Genomic DNA, 20,783 nt, shown 5'->3' on the forward strand with positions numbered 1-20,783 from the left:
CGACTGCTTCCAGTTGTGTTATTAAAGCAATCCTGGTTTTCTCTGCTTCTGTTCATTTCTCCCTCCAGGGAAATCAGATAAAGCCCTCGTTGGGGGCCCTAGACTTTGTCTTTCTTTTGGAAGATAATTCCTGCAGAATTGTGACCCTGCATTAGCTCTGTCTGCCGCCAGCTGGACGGACCTGCTTTACCTCTTCCATGTAAACTTCCTGCCGCTGAGCACACTAAGTGTTCTATTTTAAAGCTTCTTTGGAATGCTTTTAACAAAAAGGACAGATTTCGCTGTGTTTCCAGCTGTTGGAGATACAGGTTTTTTTTTTTTTTTGTATACAGTTTTTCCTTATTATAACAACCCCTATTAAAAGACCTGTTTGTTTATACAGAGATTCCTCCTAAGTCCATATGTGAATGTTAGACATTCCTGACCTACCCACAGTCAGAACAGCTGTGGCTGCATGCCTGGGAAAGTGAGGTCATTGTTTCAACCCTATAAATAACTTGGGTCATTTTTGATAACTGAGAACGGTTGTCATGTTAATCAGGGGGTGGAAAACACAGTTGTTCTGTTTTGTTTCTAATGTTTCAAAAAGTTCTAAGTGTAAAAAGGTTTGAACCTGGGTGGCTCCCCTCCCCCAAACTTTTATGCTATTGAAAGACTGTCCTTGAGGGAAACCACTACCTCATTTGATAAACAATTACTTAATGCCTTTGAGCAGCAGGAGGCTTTAACCCAATAATGCCAGGCCTGTAGAATGGGGGTTGGGATGGAGAGCTTCAGGTACAGGCCACGGAAAGTTAAACACAAAGCTCGTTTTAGGAGGGACTAGGTAGTATCAAGTCACAGAGGTGTAGGGAAGTATAGAGGGGCCCACTGGATTTGGAGTGCTCTGGCAGACTAGTGGTTTTTCCTCTTCCTCCCACTACCTCCCCTCCCCCAGGGTGCAGCCCTGACTGTCTTGGAACTCTAGGCTGAGCCTAGCATGCTTTTGTCTCCCAAGTGCTGGAATTAAAAGCCTGAGCTGCTACCACCCACCACCCAGCGAGACCTTTCTCAGCATTTCAAGTCCCAATTTTGCTACAGCATGGCTTTATGGCCGTGGGAAAGCTACTTACTCTTTTTTTTTTTTTTTTTAATTTATTATATGTAAGTACACTGTAGCTGTCTTCAGACACTCCAGAAGAGGGTGCCAGATCTCGTTGTGGATGGTTGTGAGCCACCATATGGTTGCTGGGATTTGAGCTTAGGACCTTCGGAAGAGCAGTTAGTGCTCTTAACCACTGAGCCATCTCTCCAACCCCCGAGTTTGTTGACATATTTAGTCATTTATAAAGTGAATTCATGCTGTTCATAATGGCCCCTTTATGATAAAAAGCAGCGTCTATCTGGAGCTGGGTGTGGTTAACCAAACCCCTCCTGGTACCCAAGTGGATCTGCGCCCTCATGTGGCCAGGTTGTTTTAAAATGTCAGCTTCCTCATTTGATATAGGAGCGCTTCCTTCGTTTGCTACAGAAATTGGAAATGTGGGAAAGGGCGGTGTTTATGTATGCAGCCGATATTCAAATTGTAGTTTATTTTTGTTTTGCTCATTTGTGGGTCCCTGGAAAGAGGGGAAGCCTGGCCCTTACGTGAGTACTGGGACTTCAAACTTGAGTCCTCTTGTTTGCATAGCAAGTACTCTTAGCCACTGACCCACCTCCCTATGTGCACTCTCTGGGTTTTTGAGAGTGACTTTTGCTGTGTTAAGTTTGCCCGTTTCCCTGCCACTGGGATGCCAGGGTTAGAGGCCAGTGCCACCACACCCTGCTCATTAACTGATTTTACATTGCCTAGAGTGAGGATCTAGGAAGTGGTGGTAGACTTATGTAACAAACCCTAAAAGTGCCATAACTTTATAAGAAACATAATCATTTAAGCAATGGTTTTTGAGGACAAATAGGATCGAAGATACAGCATCAGCATCACTCGGCGCCTAATCTCCACCTCTGACCTACGCAATCCCAGACCCTGATTTTTTCAAACGCAGATTTAAAGCAACCCTCAATTTATTAGGAGGGTTATCTTATTTTACATTTTATCTACTAGTTTGGGGAGGAGGCTGCACATTCCCTGGTACCTGCATATGGGGCTCATGGAACAAATTGCAGGAATTGGTTGTTCTCTATGGGCCCTGAGAACATAGTCATGCGTGCTAACAGGCACTTTTACCTGCTGAGCCATCTTGCTGGCCCCTAAGCTGTTGTATTTGTTTTGTACGGACTGCTGTGAAGTACACCGATACTCAGTGCTGGAGACCATAGTGTTCCTGCCTTGGAGGAATTTCTTTTGGAAGGAGGGTAGGAAGGGAGGTGGTTTTCTATGTGTAGCGTGGCTGTCCTGGAACTAAGCTCTGTAGACCAGGCTGGCCTTCAGCTCACAGAGATGCTACCCCAGCCTTCTAAGTGCTGGAATCAAAGGTTGTCGCCACCACCGTCTGACACGGAATTTCTGATCAGACTTCTAGAATATGACCTCCCGGCGGGGAGCAAGTAAAGGCCACTGGCTGGAGTGTAATTTCAAATAAGCGAGAACGTTTCTGGAGCCCTCTGGAGAGTGCTCAGCCGCCGCCCTCTTCCGGATTACATTCCTTCTCTTGAGCACTGTTTATCTAAAACTTAGCTTAACCAGGCCAACTGCCCTCTGCTAAATCAGGCAACTTCGGGCTGCCCGCTACAGGCGCCAGGGGACCCCCAAACCAGGGCGGCTCCCAGCCCACCCGGGTCAAATTCCAGCGCTGGCGCTCCGCCCTCGGCTCGGAATGCGGAAGGGGCGCGGGACTTGCGCTGGGAGCCGGGGAGACCGGCAAGCTGGCACGGCTGCGGCAGGAGGATGCCGTGCCAGTGAGCTGGGGAATTTGTACTCTCGGCTACCGGGGCTGAGCTCGTCGGGCCGTGCAGCCAGGCTAGTTTCCGCCGCTGGCTGCCTGGGTCCCTCGGGTCTTCAAAATGCTTGCAGCATCCCCCTGCCGCGGTTGGTCGCGCCGGGCTCGCCGGTGCTCCTTCCGCCCCGCCCTCGAGCCGGAAGTGCGGCGCCGCCACTGTCCCGCCCCAACCTCCGCTGGTCGCAGTCGCCGGTCGGATCCTCTCGGGTGTGCAGCATCAGGTCAGGTGAGTGGCTCTCGACCCCGCGGGGCATCTCCCGGGCCGCATCTGTCCCTCGTGCTGCGCAACCGCGCCTGGAGCCTGCGGGCGGCTGGACCATCGGCTGGTGGAGCGGAGGTGGCTCCGTTCGAGGCCCTACGCGGTTCCTGTGCTGGCGAACCCTGGCCGAACGAGGCCCCGGGACCGTGTGCACTGGGCCTGCGACATCCGATGACTGACACCTGGTGCCCGCACCTGCCGCGGCTGCAGGCTGCAGGTCCAAGCTGAGTGTTAGCGCAACTGCGTGCATCCGTTCTAGACGCGTTGGGGGAGGAGAAGCCCGCTGGTGTATGGTTCCTGCCAGAGGAAACCAGGAACTGGTACTAGAGTTCCTGGTTAGCAAATGCTAAAATAGGCCGATATGCATAAATTCTTACGGTCTTAGGTCTTGCAAAGATTTAGCTCATTGTTAGAGAAGGACAATTCGAAGAAAGCTGGAAAGAATGGAGAACATATTGAGCCAGGGATCCAAGATGAACTGGTGGATCTCTGCTAGGAGGTACCGAGCGAAAAGCTCAAAAGGTGGCCAAGCTCAAAAGATGAGCATCGTATTATGTGCACAAGAAGCGCGGATGGTCAGCACGAAGGGAGCAGAACAATAACAGAGTACTAGCTGGGAAAGAGGAGGTAGTTAGGGTAGGGCTCCTGGATACACACGTCCCCGGGCGAGACCCTATACAATAAAATAACGTAGTTAGTTAGCGAAGGTAGGCCTCTTTAGAGGTGTATTGAAAACTCGATGAGAAATGAAAAGTTACGTAAGAGGATTTGCGGAGTCACTCGCGCCCCACGACAAGGAAGTAACACGACAAAGGATGTTTAGGGAATCGGGTTGACAGCTTTTGATATAGAGATGGCTTGGCTGTAGTCCTGTGTGTTAGAGAAATATCACAGCATTTTCTCCTTCAATAAACCCTTAAGTGAGGTGATGTCATTTGCCTGGGAACATCACTTCAGGAATTCACATGATGCCATCAGGGTTTTTCTATCAGCTTGCTCCTCACTCTGTCTCTGGTCTCTCTCTGTCTCTCTCTCTCTCTGTCTCTCTCTCTCTTTGGTCTGTCTCTGTCTCTCTCTCTCTCTTTGGTCTGTCTCTCTCTCTCTTTGGTCTGTCTCTCTCTCTCACACACACACAAAGCACCTGTTCACTGAGCTGCAGCTTATGAAGGACAGATCCCCAGGTGATGGTTGGCCAAAGTTAGGAAAGGCAGGGATGGTACCAATATCCCCATTCCCCCAAGATTGAATGATACAGTTGTGTAGGGATGGCTTTCATCTGCCCTGGTTATCAGCGTCTTTGATTCTTCTATGACAAGTTTTACATGGCGGGCAAAGCAGGTTTCTCTTCCTCCCTCTGAAGGTTTATCACTGAGTTCCCCTTACCTGGCACAAGCCAGATAACAGGAGAAAAAGGGTATCAACTCACTATGTGCAAAGGAGGAAGACAGGTAAACAAATGAGCCTCCAAAAGCTTCTACCGCCTGGAGGTGGTGGCGCACACCTTTAATCCCAGCACTTGGGAGGCAGAGGCAGGCGAATTTCTGAGTTTGAGGCCAGCCTGGTCTACAGAGTGAGTTCCAGGACAGCCAGGGCTTTAGAGAAACCCTGTCTACAAACAAACAAAAAAGACTACATGATGTTCAGAGGAGTCAAGTGGCTTGAAAAACATGATATCCAGGACAGTCCCTTTGGGCTCTGGGTGTGGTGTCACCTCTGGACTTGTTTCCAGACATTAGAGGGATGTAGCCGTAGTCTACTCCATTCTTTACGGGCGTGCTCCCCGTGGTCAGATCCTTGGACTTTGGAAGAGAAAGGGAGGCCAGACAGACCTTAAAGGCACCTCTTGGTTGGTTCTCAGCATGGCAGGCATCGTACTTCACATCAGCTTCAGGAACATAGCAGCCTTGCCAGTGGCTGAAGTTTTCACGATCGGCCCTTGCAGCTGCTGATACGAAAGGCACAGGGCTGGAGGGACATGTTCTGAGGCTGGATTCCTTAGGTGTTCCTTCTGCCCCTTCCTAGCTTTTATCTGAGAGGTTGGTATAGCAACAGCGCTCATGTTATAAGCTGTTGTGAGGATTAATTATTAATGTGTGTGGCATGCTTACCCCCGTGCCTGGTACACCTGCAGCCTGCTCCTGCGGTAATAAATGTTCCTCCCAGGTACTGAGCCAGGGGTAACCAACCAGCTGGTGGGCTTTGTGAGGTGGTTGAATGTGAGCAGATTCATGTGTAGTTTCGGGGGGTGAGGGTGGGGGAAAGCCTTATTTTAGGGGTGCTCAAATCCAGCACCTTACCATGAACATTTGCATATGCAGTATTGTTTGCGATGGGATAATTACATGTATGTTGCTGCTTGCCAGGGCACCTGCAATGTGCAAGCAGTTTTCCTAAACTCTCATCCAAGTAGAAGGGCAAAAGGCTGTTAAAGGGTATTTGTAAATTATACGGCAATATAATTATACTCATTAGTAGAAGAGAATAAAGAGCCAGGTGTACAGCACTGACTATCGTGTTTGAGGGCCTGGGCTTGATTCCCCACACACTCAAAAAAAAACTTTTTTTTTTTTTTTTTTAATAAAGAGGCAGAAGGACCCTTGGGTCAGTCTCAAAAAAAAAAAAAATTACATTTAAAAAAGTCAAGCAAGTCAGAGTGCAAGGGTCAGAGGTGTGTGCCACCACACCTAGCCAATAAATTCCAGTCTTTAAAATCCAGAAATCCCCAAGCAGTTTAGTCTTGCATGGTTGTCTTCATCTAAAGGGATCCTGTCCAGCATACAGTCGTCCTTTGACTTAAAAGGAACTCAGACAAGAGAGGTCGTTGAATGAATGCTTCTAATCCTAGCACTTTGGAAGCTGAGGCAGGAGGTTCCTGAGTTTGAGGTCAGCCGGGGCTCTGTAGTAAGACTTGGTCTCAAAAAAAAGGAAGGAAAAGAAAAAGAAATTCAAACAGGCTCTGCCAAGGGGGCTGAGGTTCGCAGTTGACTTCTGGGACTTTCTGGAATGATGTTAGCGCTTATCACTTAGTTGGTTGTTAACGTGGGCGTACACGGTGACACAAGTGATGACCTGAGGTAGGGAGTTAAGTGGCAGAGACACCAGAACACCTGTGAGGGAGAAGAGAGTACAATCTCTGTGGTGAGTGTGAAAACACATGTATTCACCGATGTGAAGGAAGGTCGTAAAAATTGTGTTTAGCTCTTTAAAAGAGAGATAATTATGGAACCGTAAAAAAAAAAAAGTATGTATGTAACATAAAACCAATTATATGCCATTAAGCATATGAGGTTAGTTTTGTGACTCATTTCAATTTGGTTATGTTCGGAATTCCCTTTCTGATTGCTGCTTTCAAACTGGCCTTGCACCCAATCCAGTGAGTCATCTTGTCCACGGTGATTACAGGAGAACCTGTGTGAAACTTCTAGATTCGGACAGACACTGGAAAAGACAAAATTGAATTAAAAAAAAAAAAAAACCCTTAGTTTGAGTCCTGGAGCCAGTCCGTGCTTTCTGCCTTTGATGGCTCCTCCTGTGAATCTGCTCACACATCAAAACTCCCTCACTGCACACCCCCCCCCCTCGGTGTCTCAGCTGCCACTGTAGTGTAGCTGGGCTAAAAGGAGAATTCTTTCTGTAAAGATTTTCTCTTATCTGTGTATGGGGTGGGGTGTGTGCGTGTGAGAGGTATGAAATCCCAAGGAGTGGAGTCACAGGTGGTTGTGATATTGCCCCACCTACCCTGAGCAGCCATCTTGGTCCTCTGCAAAATCAGTGAGCCCTCTTGACTAGCTGTCTCTGGCCACTAAACTTTGATGGCTTTACAACTCCTTTGCCCACAGAACCAGTCCCGCCCTTTTCTCCACAATCTACTAACTATCAGCAGTGAGTTTTGTTTTTAGATTTTTATGGCTTGTGCTTTTTGGTTCAGTTTTTTTGAGACAAAACCTCACTCTGTAACCAGGCTGGCCTGGGACTTAACTGTGTAGGCCAGGCTTAGCCTCGAACTTGCAGCAGTCCTCTTGCCTCGACCCCGAGAGACCCACACCCAGCTTGAGTGGTACTTTCGAGATACAAGTTTTTCAACCAGCAATTAAGCAAGTCCAAGGGTAGAACTTTGCAGGAAGCAGTCATTAGAAAGCAAGAAAAACCTGCAGAGCGGTAAAGGAATGTGAGATGGAATGGTGGTAAGAAGTGGGAGAAAACTTGTGAGAGAAGACTCCTCTGAGAGAGCTTACCGAACAGGGTGGAGTTCTATTACGGTCACTTATTTTTTTGTTGTTTTACCAGAAATAGAAAATTCCCCAGGCACCTGACTTGTGGTCCCTTTGAACTCTGTGGTGCTAAGCCTGAAACAAAGATGTTTCCTCCTGTCACTCAGAAAGAATTCACAGAACAAGGGCTCTTAACTTTGTTATCAACACCTATAAGGCAATACCCGGGGGTTTGTTGTTGCTATTGGTTTGGAGACTGGGTCTTTATAGTCCAGGAACTTAACTGCATACCAGGCTGGCCTTGAACTTAGAGAGCTCTTCCTGCCTCTGCCTCTAGAGTGCAAGGATCAGAGAGGTGTGTGCCACCACACCTGGCTAATAAATTCCAGTCTTTAAAAGCCAGGAATCCCCATGCAGTTTAGTCTCGCATGGTTGTCTTCATCCGGAGGGATCGTGTCCAGTGTGGCTGACTCACACAGGTAACCTGTTGCCACTGGCTTTTGCAGGAGGCCTCCATTCTCTGCTATCTGGTGCTAGCATCGGCAGATTGACTCACAGCAGAGCAAGCCGGGGATGCAATGTCTGTGGCAACAGTCAACTGACACCATTGCACAGTGCACTGCTTACACTGTTCCTTCCCCACTCTTACTTCCGGGTGGCTGCACGGTGACGGCCATTGAGGGTCATCTTGGAGCCTGACAACCACATTGGCAAGAGTGGGAGAAAGGACTTTCAGTGCCATCAGGAACCATTCAGGTTGAATAAACGTTGCGGGGAGAGGAGGGTGAAGGGGGCAGATTTCTCATTGAGCACTCCCAAAGGATCTGGGGGTGCTCATCTGGCGATTCCTTCTGTACTTGTTCAAGGTGTCCGAAATTTGGGGTTTTAAGTAAAATGTCACCTTAAAAAAAATCGACAAGGGCTGGAGAGGTGGCTCAGTGGCTAAGAGCACTGACTGTTCTTCCAGAGGTTCCAAGTTCAATTCCCAGCAACCACATGGTGGCTCACAACCATCTGTGAGGGGATCTGATGCCCTCTATCGATCTGTCTGAAGACAGTGTACTCATATACATTTAAATAAATAAGTTTGACAAGCTAATTTTTGAAGAAATATTAAAGGTCATCTCTGGGCTACTACACAAACCTTCCTGCAGACTGCAAATAATTTGCTAGCTGCCAGTTATTGGCTATGAGTTACCTCTTACTTAGTGTGTATGTAAGTGGAGGCCAGAGGCCAGTCCCTGGTGTCCTCCCTGAGGTGCGTTCGCCTTCTTTTTGAGACATGGCCTCTGCTGGCCTGCATCTATATCTAGACATGGACTCTCGGCTCCAGCTCAGGTCCCCATGCCCAAAGGCTAAGCAGCAACCGAGCCAGCTTCTTGGCCCATGAGTCACCTCTTGCATGGATGAAGAGACTGAGGTGGCTAAAGTAGCCAAAAATCAAAGAACTGGAATTAGAATTCAGGCCTCCCATTTACCCAGAGTGACTAACTTTGAAAAGCCAAGGGAAACTGGACATGCATGCAGCCAGTGTGGGCTAAGTGGTTTCAACCTTAGCTGTGCGTTGGAACTGCCTAGTGCATTGATGATTTTTTAAAATTAATTATTTCATGTTTATGAGGTTTTTGTGCATGCCTGGGGCCTGTGGAGATCAGAAGCGAGTGTCAGATCCCTGGGGACTAGGTTGTCCACAGAAGCAACAAGGACTCTTAATCAATGGACCAACTTCCAGCTCCCACCTAGCGCACCTTTAAAACTAAGTTGGCCTCCGCTCCCAGCACTCCCTTTCTGTTAGGCTAGACTAAGACTCGGGCATCAATTTTTTTTTTTTAAATAGACTTCAGAGATGGCTGGCACACGAGTATATTGCCTTGTGGTGGCGACTGATCCTTGGGGAAGCATCAAAGGGACGTTGGATTCCTCGGGCGGCAGCAGCATGTGCTCTGAGCATCTTTCCAAGCCCAAGGAAGTGTTAGGGATACAGAGAAATACTGAAGTGTTTTAGGAGGAAAATCCCTTTTGTTTTAAGTTAAAGGTAATTTACCTTCTGGGCTATGATTTATTGTGAATACTTTCATCAGTGATGGTAATGACTGTAGTCTAAGGGTAGAGGGTTGGGTAAGGCGCTCCCCCCTCCTAAAGCATTTTCATTAATAATTGAGCATAAAGGTTTTGTCTTAGTCAGGGTTTCTATTCCCGCACAAACATCATGACCAAGAAGCGAGTTGGGGAGGAAAGGGTTTGTTCAGCTTACATTTCCATACTGCTGTTCATCACCAAAGGAAGTCAGGACTGGAACTCAAACAGGTCAGAAAGCAGGAGCTGATGCAGAAGCCATGGAGAGATGTTCCTTACTGGCTGGCTTCCCCCGGCTTGCTCAGCCTGCTCTCTTATAGAACCAAGACTACCAGCCCAGAGATGGCACCACCCACAAGGGGCCTTTCCCCCTTGATCACTAATTGAGAAAATGCCTTACAGTTGGATCTCATGGAGGCATTTCCCCAACTGAAGCTCCTTTCTCTGTGATAACTCCAGCTTGTGTCAAGTTGACACAAAACTAGCCAGTACAGGTTTCTCTGTTAAATCATGGCTAATAAAAAGTGATGCCTCTTGTTAACCCCGTCTGACCTGCTACGCTTCATAGTCAATCCAGGCTTTGGCTTCTCCCCATTAGTCGCTCCTGTCCGGTACAGTCTGACTGTCTGTGTAGTTTCTCAGGTGTAGTTTGGGCTTCTATGAAAACTCCTCCTGTCTGTGGCCCGATTGCGGAGAAAAATCACCACTCAGAAACCCAGGCTCACATCTGTTGGGAACTTTGAAAGATTTCAAGGGAGCTACAATAACTAGAAGAGAGGTTAACAGGAAAGAGGCTGGGGGTGTGTGTGGAGAGATTAGCTGTAGTAGAGTTTGGGGATACCCAACTTGGGGGGTTATTTAATGTCTGGGCCTTCAGCTATATCATTTCAAAAGCAGGCAGCTTCATTTAATGCCGGGATGTTTAAACTTTCTCCACTCATGATTTCTTTCTCCTGAGAGTGAGTACGTATGTACGTGTGTATGTATATGTAATAGGTGTACACGAGGCTGACTAAATGTCTCCGTATAAAGGCCTTTTCTGCCAAGTCTGACAAGCCCGTGTTTGGATCCATGTGGTGAGAGGAAACCAATTCTCAAACACTGTCCTCTAAAATGCATACGCATGCGCATGTGTGGGCACACACAGATTTAAAAACAAAACAAACAGACAAACCAAGTGTGGTAGTGCATGCTTGTGATACAGGCACTGGAGAGGTAGGATCTGAGGAAGCTGTCTCAAGTCAGTGATGACGGTGGGCTCTCCCGTGGTGGCAGGAAAGAGGCAAAGGAACCCAAGGACTGGTTTACCGGGGAGAGATTTAGAGAAGCTGACTCGCAGCTTCCCGGCTGGGAGAGTGGGGGACTGAGAGCTGAGGAAGTTGAGGGACGGGATAATGGATTCCGTTCCCAGCCCTTTGATTCTTGCAGTGTCTGTAGGATGTCCAGAATGGGCCTGTTGCCTAGACAGCTAGACGTGAATCTGCAGCTCAAGGTGAAGAACAAGCCTGGAGGTGTAGGCCCTGGAGCCAGAATGTTGCAGAGGCAAGAGGATGCTATAGCAGCCTGGGATGCATAGTGAAACCCTGTCAGAAATGCCGGGATATGAGACGCCTGGGTCCCTGAGGGGAGATGGAAGCGCAAGAAGACATTCTGGTGGGCCAATACCGGAAGTAGGAGAACTGAGGCTGCAGTGGAGGGCCACCTCCCCACAGCCCGGCACACAACGGTGTCAGGTACAGTACAGGCCCTGAAGAAAGACTTCCTGAGGTGGTGAGCTGAGGAGTGAGTCTCCCATAAGTAACTCACCAGAGGCAGTGGAAGAGAAAAGTTATTTAGGACACACGGGGACATGGACCTGTTTAGAAATTGTTTTTTAGAGCAAATCCAATCTGCATTGTCAGGAAATCAATTCTGTTGACAGGATTCAGTGGAGGCAGCTCCATCCACTCACAAATACTCCACAAATATACCAGCAGTCCAGTTCAGTAGTGTCAGGATAGCAGAGTTAGCACGACACAGCAGAACCAACCAGGCCTCAGCCAAATCAGCGAGAGTCAGCAAGAGCGATTAGGACAGGACCAGCAGGGACTCCAGAAGTTTGTTTGCCAAGCCTGTCTCAATGAAGTGAAGACCAGCAAAGACTTGAGACCAAGGAAGCCTTGTAAAGCTAGCTATGCAAGCAAGCCTCGATCACTGTCCGTTGAGTCCTGTTCATACTCCCTCCAAACATCGCATGTCCTCCTTGGGAGTCTTAACCTCAGCTGACGTTACTCTGCCAGTCAACCTGAGTCTGCAGAAGCAGCAAGAAGCAAGAAGCCACCAAAACACCATCTGAAGTTTTGAGGGCCTTTCTCACCATGGAGTCATAACAAGTGGAGCTCAGCTATGCAGTGTAAGATGAACCAGTACATACGTGTGGTTAGCAAAGAATCCTTCATTATGAGTTCTTTCATGTGCTTGCCTGAGCAAAACATCCTTTCACCCGTGTAAGTGTCTGCCCCAGCAAAACACCATCCAATACAGCTAACTTTCCAAAGAAACCATAAGTTTCCACTTCAGGGGTGAGACAGTAGAGGAAGCCAAGATATTCTCTCAGAAGGCAAGCGGGAGGGAACGTTTTCTCTGGACCAGAGTTTTCGTTGGATTGGTGGTTTTGATACACCTTTGCTCGATTTTCAACTGGTGTGTGTGTGTGTGTGTGTGTGTGTGTGAAGTATATTTTGTTTTTGTGCTTCTGGAGATGGGACCCAGGACCTTGAACATACAAACAAGTACCCTACCACTGAGTGTATCCCCAACCCTAAAAATCTTAAACTCCCAGCACTTAGGAGACAAAGGCAAGAGGATCATAATTGAAGACCAGCTGGGCTACAAACATAGTAAGACTCTAAACAACGAGTGAGTGTGTGTGTGTGTGTGTGTGCTTAACAAAGTTGGGTTTCCTTTTTTGTTGTTTGAGACAGGATCTCGCACTTTAGACCATGCTTGGATTAAAGATGCACAGCGTCACGCTCAGCTCACAGTTGGGTTTCTTTTCTTTTTCTTTTTTTTTTAATCTTCATATTTTTTATTTATTTTATGTATTTACATTTCAAATGTTATCCCCCTTCCCAGTTTCCCTTCCATAAACCTCCTGTCTATCACCTCACCCTACCCTTGCTTCTATGAGGGTGCTCCCCCACTCGCTCACACAGTCCCATATCCCCACCCTGGCATTTCCCTACAGGGTGGGGGTGGGGTGGGGTGGGGTGGGAATCGAGAGCCTTCACAGGACCAAGGGCCTCTCCTCCCATTGATGCCAGACAAGGCCATCCTCTACTACATATACAGCTGGAGTCATGTGTACTCTTTGGTGGTTTAGTCCCTGCGGGTGGGAGGGCTGGTTGGTTGATATTGTTGATCCTATGGGGTTACAATCCCCTTCAGCTCCTTCAGTCCTTCCCCTAAATCCTCCATTGGGGTTCCCGTGCTCAGTTCAATGGTTGGCTACATACATCCGCATCTGTATTAGTCAGGCACTGGCAGAGCCTCTCAGGAGACAGCTATATCAAGCTCCTGTCAGCAAGCACTTGTTGGCATCCAGAATAGTGTCTGGGTTTGGTGTCTGTATATGGGATGGATCCCCAGGTGGGGCAGTCTCTGGATGGCCTTTACTTCAGACTTTGCTCCACACTTTGTCTCTGCATTTCCTTTTGACGGGAATTGTGGATTAATATTTTTGAGGTGGGTGGGTTGGGTTTCTTAGACAGTTTTAGGTTTGAGTAAATGACCCGGTCAGTAAAGTGCTTGGCCGTGCAAGCGTGAGTCTCTGCGTCCAGATCCTAGCGCTCACATAGAAAGCTGGTACATACACTCACCCAGAATCCCAGTGCTGGGGGGGCAGAGGGGTGGGGCTCATTGGTCCGCCAGCCAGTTGGTGAGCCCTCCAAGTGCAACAAGAGAGCCTGCCTCAAAAATTAGGGTGGAGGGCACTGGAGAGATGGCTGAGAGGTTAAGAGCACTCACTGTCTGCTCTTCCAGAGGTCCTGAGTTCAATTCCCGGCTCACATCTATGAGATCTGCTGCCCTCTTCTGGCCTGCAGACATACACACAGGCAGAATGCTGTGTGCATAATAAATACATAAATAAATCTTACGAAAAATGAGAGTGGAAAGCGTCTGAGGGAGACACCCACTGTCAACCTCTGCACCTCCACATACATACATGCATACACATGCATATGCAGACACCTTTAACAGAGACATAAACACAAGCATTAAGGGAGGAGTGCTTAGAAAAATGTCAGCACACACTTGGGGAAGTAGGTGAGGGTTTCTCTAGAGAGTCATGCCAAAGCCACTTAAGGTCGAGTGCTGTTCCTGTTAGTCGCTTGCTCTGCAGCATGTTTTGATAAGTGCCGGTGAGTGACTGTGTTCTCACCTGTCAGCCTCGTCTTTCCCCTTAATCAGGGACCAGGCTGCTGCACCAGCTGAGGCTTTCTGACAATGCCTCTCTCCCCCGCCCCCTCCAGTTATTTTAAACTAGCCACGCTCCCTAACCAAATCTTTGCATTTGGCGTCGTCTCATCGTTGACTTCTTGAAGAACTCTTGATTAAACCTCAAAAAATGTTACTCTTTGGTTAGTTTGAGACATGATCGGCTGATAGAACTTATCCGTGCCTTTAGACTGCTAATACCTATTAAATCTTGAAATAAAACGAGTATCTCTCACATGAGAAAAACTTTTATCTGACAGTTCCAGGGTTAAGAAAGTCAGTTGACGCTGAGGGTGTAGCTCATTGGGAGAGCCATGTAGCATGCATGAGAACCTGGGATTAAACCTATTTTGGCAAGTTTTATTACACTTGGCATAAGCTGTAGTCATCAGAGAGGAGGGAGACCTCAATTGAGAAATGCCGCCATAAGATCAGGTGGTGAGCAGGCATGTAGGACATTTTCTTAGTGATTGATGTGAGAGGGCCCAGCCCATGGTAAGTGGGGCCATTCCCTGGGCTGGTTATCCCAGATCTCTATAAGAAAGCAGAAAGCAGGACAAGCAAGCCATGATGAGCAAGCCAGTAAGCAGCCCCCTCCCAACAGCACCTGAAGGCTCTCACCCATCTGTAACTCCAGCCCCAGAGGATCCAGCACCCTTTTCTGGTCTCCATAGGCACTGCACACATGTGTATAGACATACATGAAAGACATACACATAAAAATAATAAAAGCTCATAGTTAAAAAAAAAAAAAAAAACCCAGCCTTGTATTTGTGAGATTTCAAATGATGTATAGCCAGTCTTCTGTGACTTAGATTTTTAACTTGGCTTCTAACTCCAAAGCTGACAGTGTTGTGTTCTATTTGCTGTGGAGCATCGTCTGATAAAGGGGATAGATTCTGAGAATGTCATTGTTAGGTGGTCTCATTGCTCTGCAGACCAAGACCATGTGGTATACACCATTGTATATGTTATTTGTCATTGACCAAAACATGATCATGCATGTACTGATATTGTTGAGAGTGCTACCAGGGCATGTACGACCCCTATAATCCCAGCACTCCAAAGACAGGCAAGAGGACCAATAAAATACGTTCTTTTTGCCTGTTAAATGGCCGATGACTGTCAGTAGAGTAATGCCCAAGCCACTTGCAGAATCTCTGGGAACGATTGGGAGGATGATGGAATTCGGGCGTTGTCAGATGGGGAGATGCAGGGACAGCTCGAAGTCTAAGGGGAAATTGAGTCTAGATGATGCATCTTACAGGTGAGGACCGTATCTGACTTCCCTAGTCTACAGTATCCACTCAGTTCTCACCATACGTTATGGTAGATATTTTTTTGTTTTTATAAACTTCTGGTGGATAAAAATTAGTCTTGGGAGCTTTTCCAGTTGCCTGTAACTGCAACTTCAGGGCTCCAGCGCCCTCCTCTGGCCTCCGAGGTCACCTGCACTCATGCGCACACACCCACACACAGACATAAATACATACACACGTAATTAAAAATAAAAGCTAACTCTTAAATTAGTCTTTTTTGTTTTGTTTTGTTTTTGTTTTTTGAGATAGGGTTTCTCTGTATAGCCCTGGCTGTCCTGGAACTCAGTTTGTAGACCAGGCTGGCCTCGAACTCAGAGATCCACCTGCTTCTGCCTCCCAAGTGCTGGGATTAAAGGCGTGCGCCACTACCGCCTGGCTCTTAAATTAGTCTTGTGAAACGTGATGTAAAATTCATTGATAAAATCTGTTCTTTCAAGTCCACCTTAACCGTCACGTTGGAAATAAAGCTTGGGCATACTTTTCCCTCTCGAAGCAAATTTCCTTATTAAGATATTTTTACTATATAGCTTAACACACAACTTTAATCCCAGTACTTGGGAATCAGAGACAGGAAGATCTTTTGTGAAGTTTAGGCCATCCGGGGGTTAGGCAATGAGACCCCTGTTTTAAAGAAAGAAAAAAAAATTTATTTATTTTTATTAATTTGAAATGTGTGTCTACCCTTCTTGCTTTACTACATATTATACATTGTTTTGTTTATTTTCAGATTTGAACCGCCACCATGTCGAGCAAAAAAGCAAAGACCAAGACCACCAAGAAGCGCCCTCAGCGCGCAACGTCCAATGTGTTTGCCATGTTTGACCAGTCCCAGATCCAGGAGTTCAAAGAGGCCTTTAACATGATTGACCAGAACCGGGATGGCTTCATTGACAAGGAGGACCTGCACGACATGCTGGCGTCTCTGGGTAGCCTTTCTGAGCATTTTCCCTTTATGTGAATTCTTCCTGTGGTGATCCATCTCTGGATCGTTTGTTCTGTGATTTAACCCTTGTTCTGAGGTACCTATGAAAAGCTTTCAGGTGGCGGTAGGGCCCCGATAAGGAGCAGGGATCAGCTGCAGGGTGAGTACTTGGCGGGTACTGTGCCTGTTAGCTAAGTAGATTATGTCATGCAGGAGCCTGAAAGCCATTCCTGTGTGTGTGTGTGTTTGTGTGTGTGTGTGTGTGTGTGTGTGTGTGTGTGTGTGTGTGTGTCTGATTGATTGATGTTGGTTGGCTAGGTACAAGAGATGAAAAGATGCAGTAACAAATGTAGCTAGTGATATACAGTAGGCAGTATCCTGTGGGTGGAGGACAGGTCAGGAACAAATGGACAAAGAGGTACCGTACCACACATAACTAACAGTGGGTGTCTGGGAAGGAAGGGTGGTGGTACTCAAAGTGGACCCCAAGAAGAGAGACTTCCATAATAAAGCTCTTTATAAAAGAGAGAGAGGGAGGGGAGGGGGAATACATTTTTGTAAAAACCATAAATAGAGCTGATGAGATGGCTCACCAGGTGAAGGTGCATGCTGCCAAGCCTGGTGACCTCAGTGTGAGCCCCGGGATGGAGAGGCCTGGCTGCTGGAAGTCATTCTTCGTCTTCCCTGAGTTTTCCTTGGCACCGATGCACGCAAGCGCGTGCGCGCGCGCGCACACACACACACACACACACACTCTCACTGTCAGGAATTCTCTGGCTGACGTCCTATGTTTTGTTTTCCATGGGAACTGAAATCAGGGTCTCTCTTTACTGTGAGTGCTCCAGTCCAGGTCTGGCCTGGTGGCTCATCCATCAACACGCAGGAGGAGGAAGCAGGAGAGTAACAGCACTTGGGTTGACAGTGCTTTCTGTAGAATCGTTCAAAATAAGCTGCAAGTCGTAAGCTGACCTAAAAGGTTTAACTCAGATGATGAGCTTATAGGTCATTTTGAAGCATACCAGCCCACGGACAACTGTATCATGATTAGAAACAATGATTAGGCAAATGTTGATTTGTCTTTGAATTGCTGGTGTTGAGACAACCCTTAATGAACCAATGTAGAATCAATATCCAGCCTGTGATAGTATGGTGTTTTGCCTGTCAAAGTTTGAGACTTTGGGGTGTTGTTGTTGTTGTTGTTGTTGTTGATTTTTAATAAAAAGCAATGAAGAATCAGCTTCTAAACGCTGACACCATTGCATACACTAGCAAGTTTTGCTGAAAGGACCCAAATATAGCTGTCTCTTGTGAGATGATGCCGGGGCCTAGCAAACACAGGAGTGGATGTTCACAGTCAGCTATTGGATGTATCACAGGGCTCCCAATGGAGAAGCTAGAGAAAGTACCCAAGGAGCTAAAGGGATCTGCAACCCTATTGTTGGAACAACATAATGTACTAACCAGAACCCTGGAGCTCTTGTCTCTAGCTGCCTATGTATCGAAAGATGGCCTAGTCGGCCATCAATGGAAAGAGAGGCCCATTGGACTTGCAAACTTTATATGCCCCAATATAGGGGAATGCCAGGGCCAAAAGAATGGGAATGGGTGGGTAGGGAAGTGGGGGGCGCTATGGGGGACTTTTGGGATAGTATTGGAAATGTAATTGAGGAAAATATGTAATAAAAAAAAAAAATCTAACTAGAAAAAAAAAAATATATACATAAGGTAGTTTCCTGAAAAAAAAAAAAAAAAAAAAAAAAAAGCAATGAAGAAGGTAGCAAGGTGGTTCGGCACAGAAAGGTGTTTTTGTCTTAAGCTTGTGGGGTTTGAAGAAGCAGAGAGCCAACTCCTGAAAGTTGTCCTCAGACAGTCATACATGTGTTATCCTGAATATTACATGTACATGTAATAAAAACCTTTAAAAAAAAAATAAGTGTGCTAGCATAGCAATAGCCAAACCATGCCAACCTAAGTGGGTTTTCTCCTTTGTTCCAATGTGCGCCCTCACAGGGAAGAACCCCACTGATGCCTACCTGGACGCCATGATGAACGAGGCCCCAGGCCCCATCAATTTCACCATGTTCCTCACCATGTTTGGAGAGAAGCTGAACGGCACTGACCCTGAGGACGTCATCAGAAATGCCTTCGCTTGCTTCGATGAGGAAGCCACAGGTAACGCTCTGTGTGTGTGTGTGTGTGTGTGTGTCCTCACTTTAGTGTACATGGAGCATATTTTAGGACATTTTTTAATGTGTGAAATATTTTTTTTTTTAGTCAAAACAAAAACAAGCTAACCAAGCCTGTTATTTTAAAATAGGGCAGTAGAACCAAAAATGGCCTGGCCATAGATCTGTTGTAGGTCATGAAACGGCTTCGCCTATCTCATGCACCTTTGCATCTGGCTTCAAGCTTCCTAACAAAATCAGACGTGTCCCCGTTAGGTAGTCTTGGACAGTGAAAGCTGTGCTTTCTGAGACCCCTGGCTTCTCTGAAAAGCAGTTTACAGTGTGAGCACTTGAAGTGTTCTGTGTCTCTGGGCTACCTGGGGTTTTGCTCTGTTTTGTCTGGAGAATCACATTTCAGTGTGAAAAGCCTTCCCAGTCTTACCTTCCTCTCCTCCTCCTTCCTTCTTCAGTCATTTCTCCTTTTATTCCGTACCAACCTCCTGCTGGGTCTCACACATCGCCTTGGTATCTCCCTCCCACAGCCCTGGCACATGGCTGTCCCTGCACTGGCTCTGGGTGACACTGCCTCTTGTTCTGGGCAGCTACCTCTTAATTTTTACTCGACTTTGTGATATTGTGGTGTTTAAAAAGTTGTTTTTCTTTTCTGTGGATAAATATTACAGCTGTGTGTGTGTGTGTGTGTGTGTGTGTGTGTGTGTGTGTGTGTGTGTGTACCACATGCACACCTGGTGGCCTTCAGGGGCCAGAGCAGGCATAAGATTCTTGGGACTGAAAGTTACAAATGGTTGTGAGACAGGAGGTGCTGGGCTCTGCCTGTGCTCTTAACTACTGAGTTATCTCTACTTTGACACTTTTAAAAATCAATTTAGTGTTCATAGAGTGCTCTGGAGGGGCTGGGAAGCGGCTCGTCGGTGAGAGTGCCGAATTGCCAACTGGGACGGGTTGGTTTGTCACATTGTGCCATGAGCCTGCCCTTTGTTGCCCTCCAGGCACCATCCAGGAGGATTACCTGAGGGAGCTGCTGACCACCATGGGCGACCGCTTCACAGACGAGGAGGTGGATGAGCTGTACAGAGAGGCCCCCATTGACAAAAAGGGGAACTTCAACTACATTGAGTTCACCCGCATCCTGAAGCACGGCGCGAAAGACAAAGATGACTGAAGAGCTGCTGCGGCTGACACTCCTCTTGCGTTTGCTTGCTGACTTCCTGTCTCAGACACACACACCCCATAGGACCTACTGCGTGCCACTTAGTTTCTCAGTCACTTCCCCTTCCCCATCGGACCTACTGTGTGCCACTTAGTTGAGAGCTTTTCCTCTTTTTTTAAAATATATTTATTCCAGACCCTTTCTGTCACTTAGCATGTGTATAATCAGACTGGAACGGGGGACAATGTTGTAAATTGTACTGAAAACGAGATACAAATAAAAAATGAACCACTGTGAAAGCCCAGGACAATATATCCGGATTTCTGGTTTTGCTGGATTTTTTTTTTTTTACATTTTTATATAATAAAAATGTTATTTTGAAATAAAGATGATGCTGACTCAAGTGGAGTATAAAACAAACGAGTGGTAGTTTGGGGTGCTCCTTTCTTCAGGTTTCCAGCTTTGTAAAATTCAGACTTTGCCACATTCTCATCTTCAGAAGTTTAAATACACTTCAGCATCTTTAAGAGCTAGTTATACCTTTGATCTTTATCCTGCTGCTTCTAGGGAAATGCAAGTGGCTTGTTGTGTGACTAAGACTAGACAGAAATAGACACCAAACCATTTATCTAGTACCCGTTACCCAGCATGCTCTTGTAAGTGTTGCTGACTAAGGGCCAGGACAGGCGGAAGAGGCAAGGCCACATAAATACCGTGTGGCGACCAAGAACACTGCATGGTGGAAAGTGGACAGAAACGCTCCCTGGGAGATACAGCCTGGTTGAGGTCTGCTTGACAGGAAGGGATCCCAGTGCAAAGGCAGACTCACTCCCTAAGCACAATAGCAGTAATGAGAACATGAAGATTGCTTTCAAGTGTGTCATCGATATAGAGTCCAGATAGGGAATCCCATGACTGTAGGTGGGTGGGTGGGTGGGGGACATGGTTTGTGCTTGAAAAACCAAAAACAAAAAAACAAAAAAAAGACAAAGCAAAATCAATGTCCAATAAATAAATCTAACAGTGTCCTCTTTGAGGTCTATGACTATTAAGAGTGTGGGTGTGTGTGTATATAAACTTTTTTTTGAGTAGGTTGGTTTTTTTTTTGTTTTGTTTTGTTTTTTTTTTCGAGACAGGGTTTGTCTGTGTAGCCCTGGCTGTCCTGGAACTCACTCGGTAGACCAGGCTGGCCTGGAACTCAGAAATCTGCCTGTCTCTGCCTCCCAAGTGCTGGGACTAAAGGCGTGCGCCACCATGCCCGGCGAG

At 47.0% G+C, this 20,783-nt stretch overlaps 1 protein-coding gene across 1 annotated transcript; it reads left to right on the top strand.

Moving 5' to 3' along the window:
- The first annotated feature begins 3,022 nt into the window (after window positions 1-3,022).
- On the top strand, window positions 3,023-19,829 carry Myl12b (myosin light chain 12B). Its single transcript, XM_021185837.3, has 4 exons — window positions 3,023-3,144; window positions 15,987-16,185; window positions 18,192-18,353; window positions 19,357-19,829. The coding sequence occupies exons 2-4, from the start codon at window positions 16,002-16,004 to the stop codon at window positions 19,527-19,529; spliced, it is 519 nt and encodes a 172-aa protein (XP_021041496.1). The 5' UTR covers window positions 3,023-3,144; window positions 15,987-16,001; the 3' UTR covers window positions 19,530-19,829.
- Window positions 19,830-20,783: the final 954 nt, after the last annotated feature.

This window comes from Mus caroli, unplaced genomic scaffold (assembly GCF_978045245.1).
Source record: "Mus caroli unplaced genomic scaffold, Mus_caroli_1 scaffold_18, whole genome shotgun sequence".
Lineage (NCBI taxonomy): Eukaryota > Metazoa > Chordata > Mammalia > Rodentia > Muridae > Mus > Mus caroli.

Excerpts from the sequence above, each read along its gene's own strand:
- Myl12b (XM_021185837.3), top strand. The coding sequence starts at position 16,002 with ATGTCGAGCAAAAAAGCAAAGACCAAGACCACCAAGAAGCGCCCTCAG. Across the intron at positions 16,186-18,191 it reads CGACATGCTGGCGTCTCTGG|GGAAGAACCCCACTGATGCC; the intron begins GTAGCCTTTCTG and ends GCGCCCTCACAG. Across the intron at positions 18,354-19,356 it reads CTTCGATGAGGAAGCCACAG|GCACCATCCAGGAGGATTAC; the intron begins GTAACGCTCTGT and ends GTTGCCCTCCAG.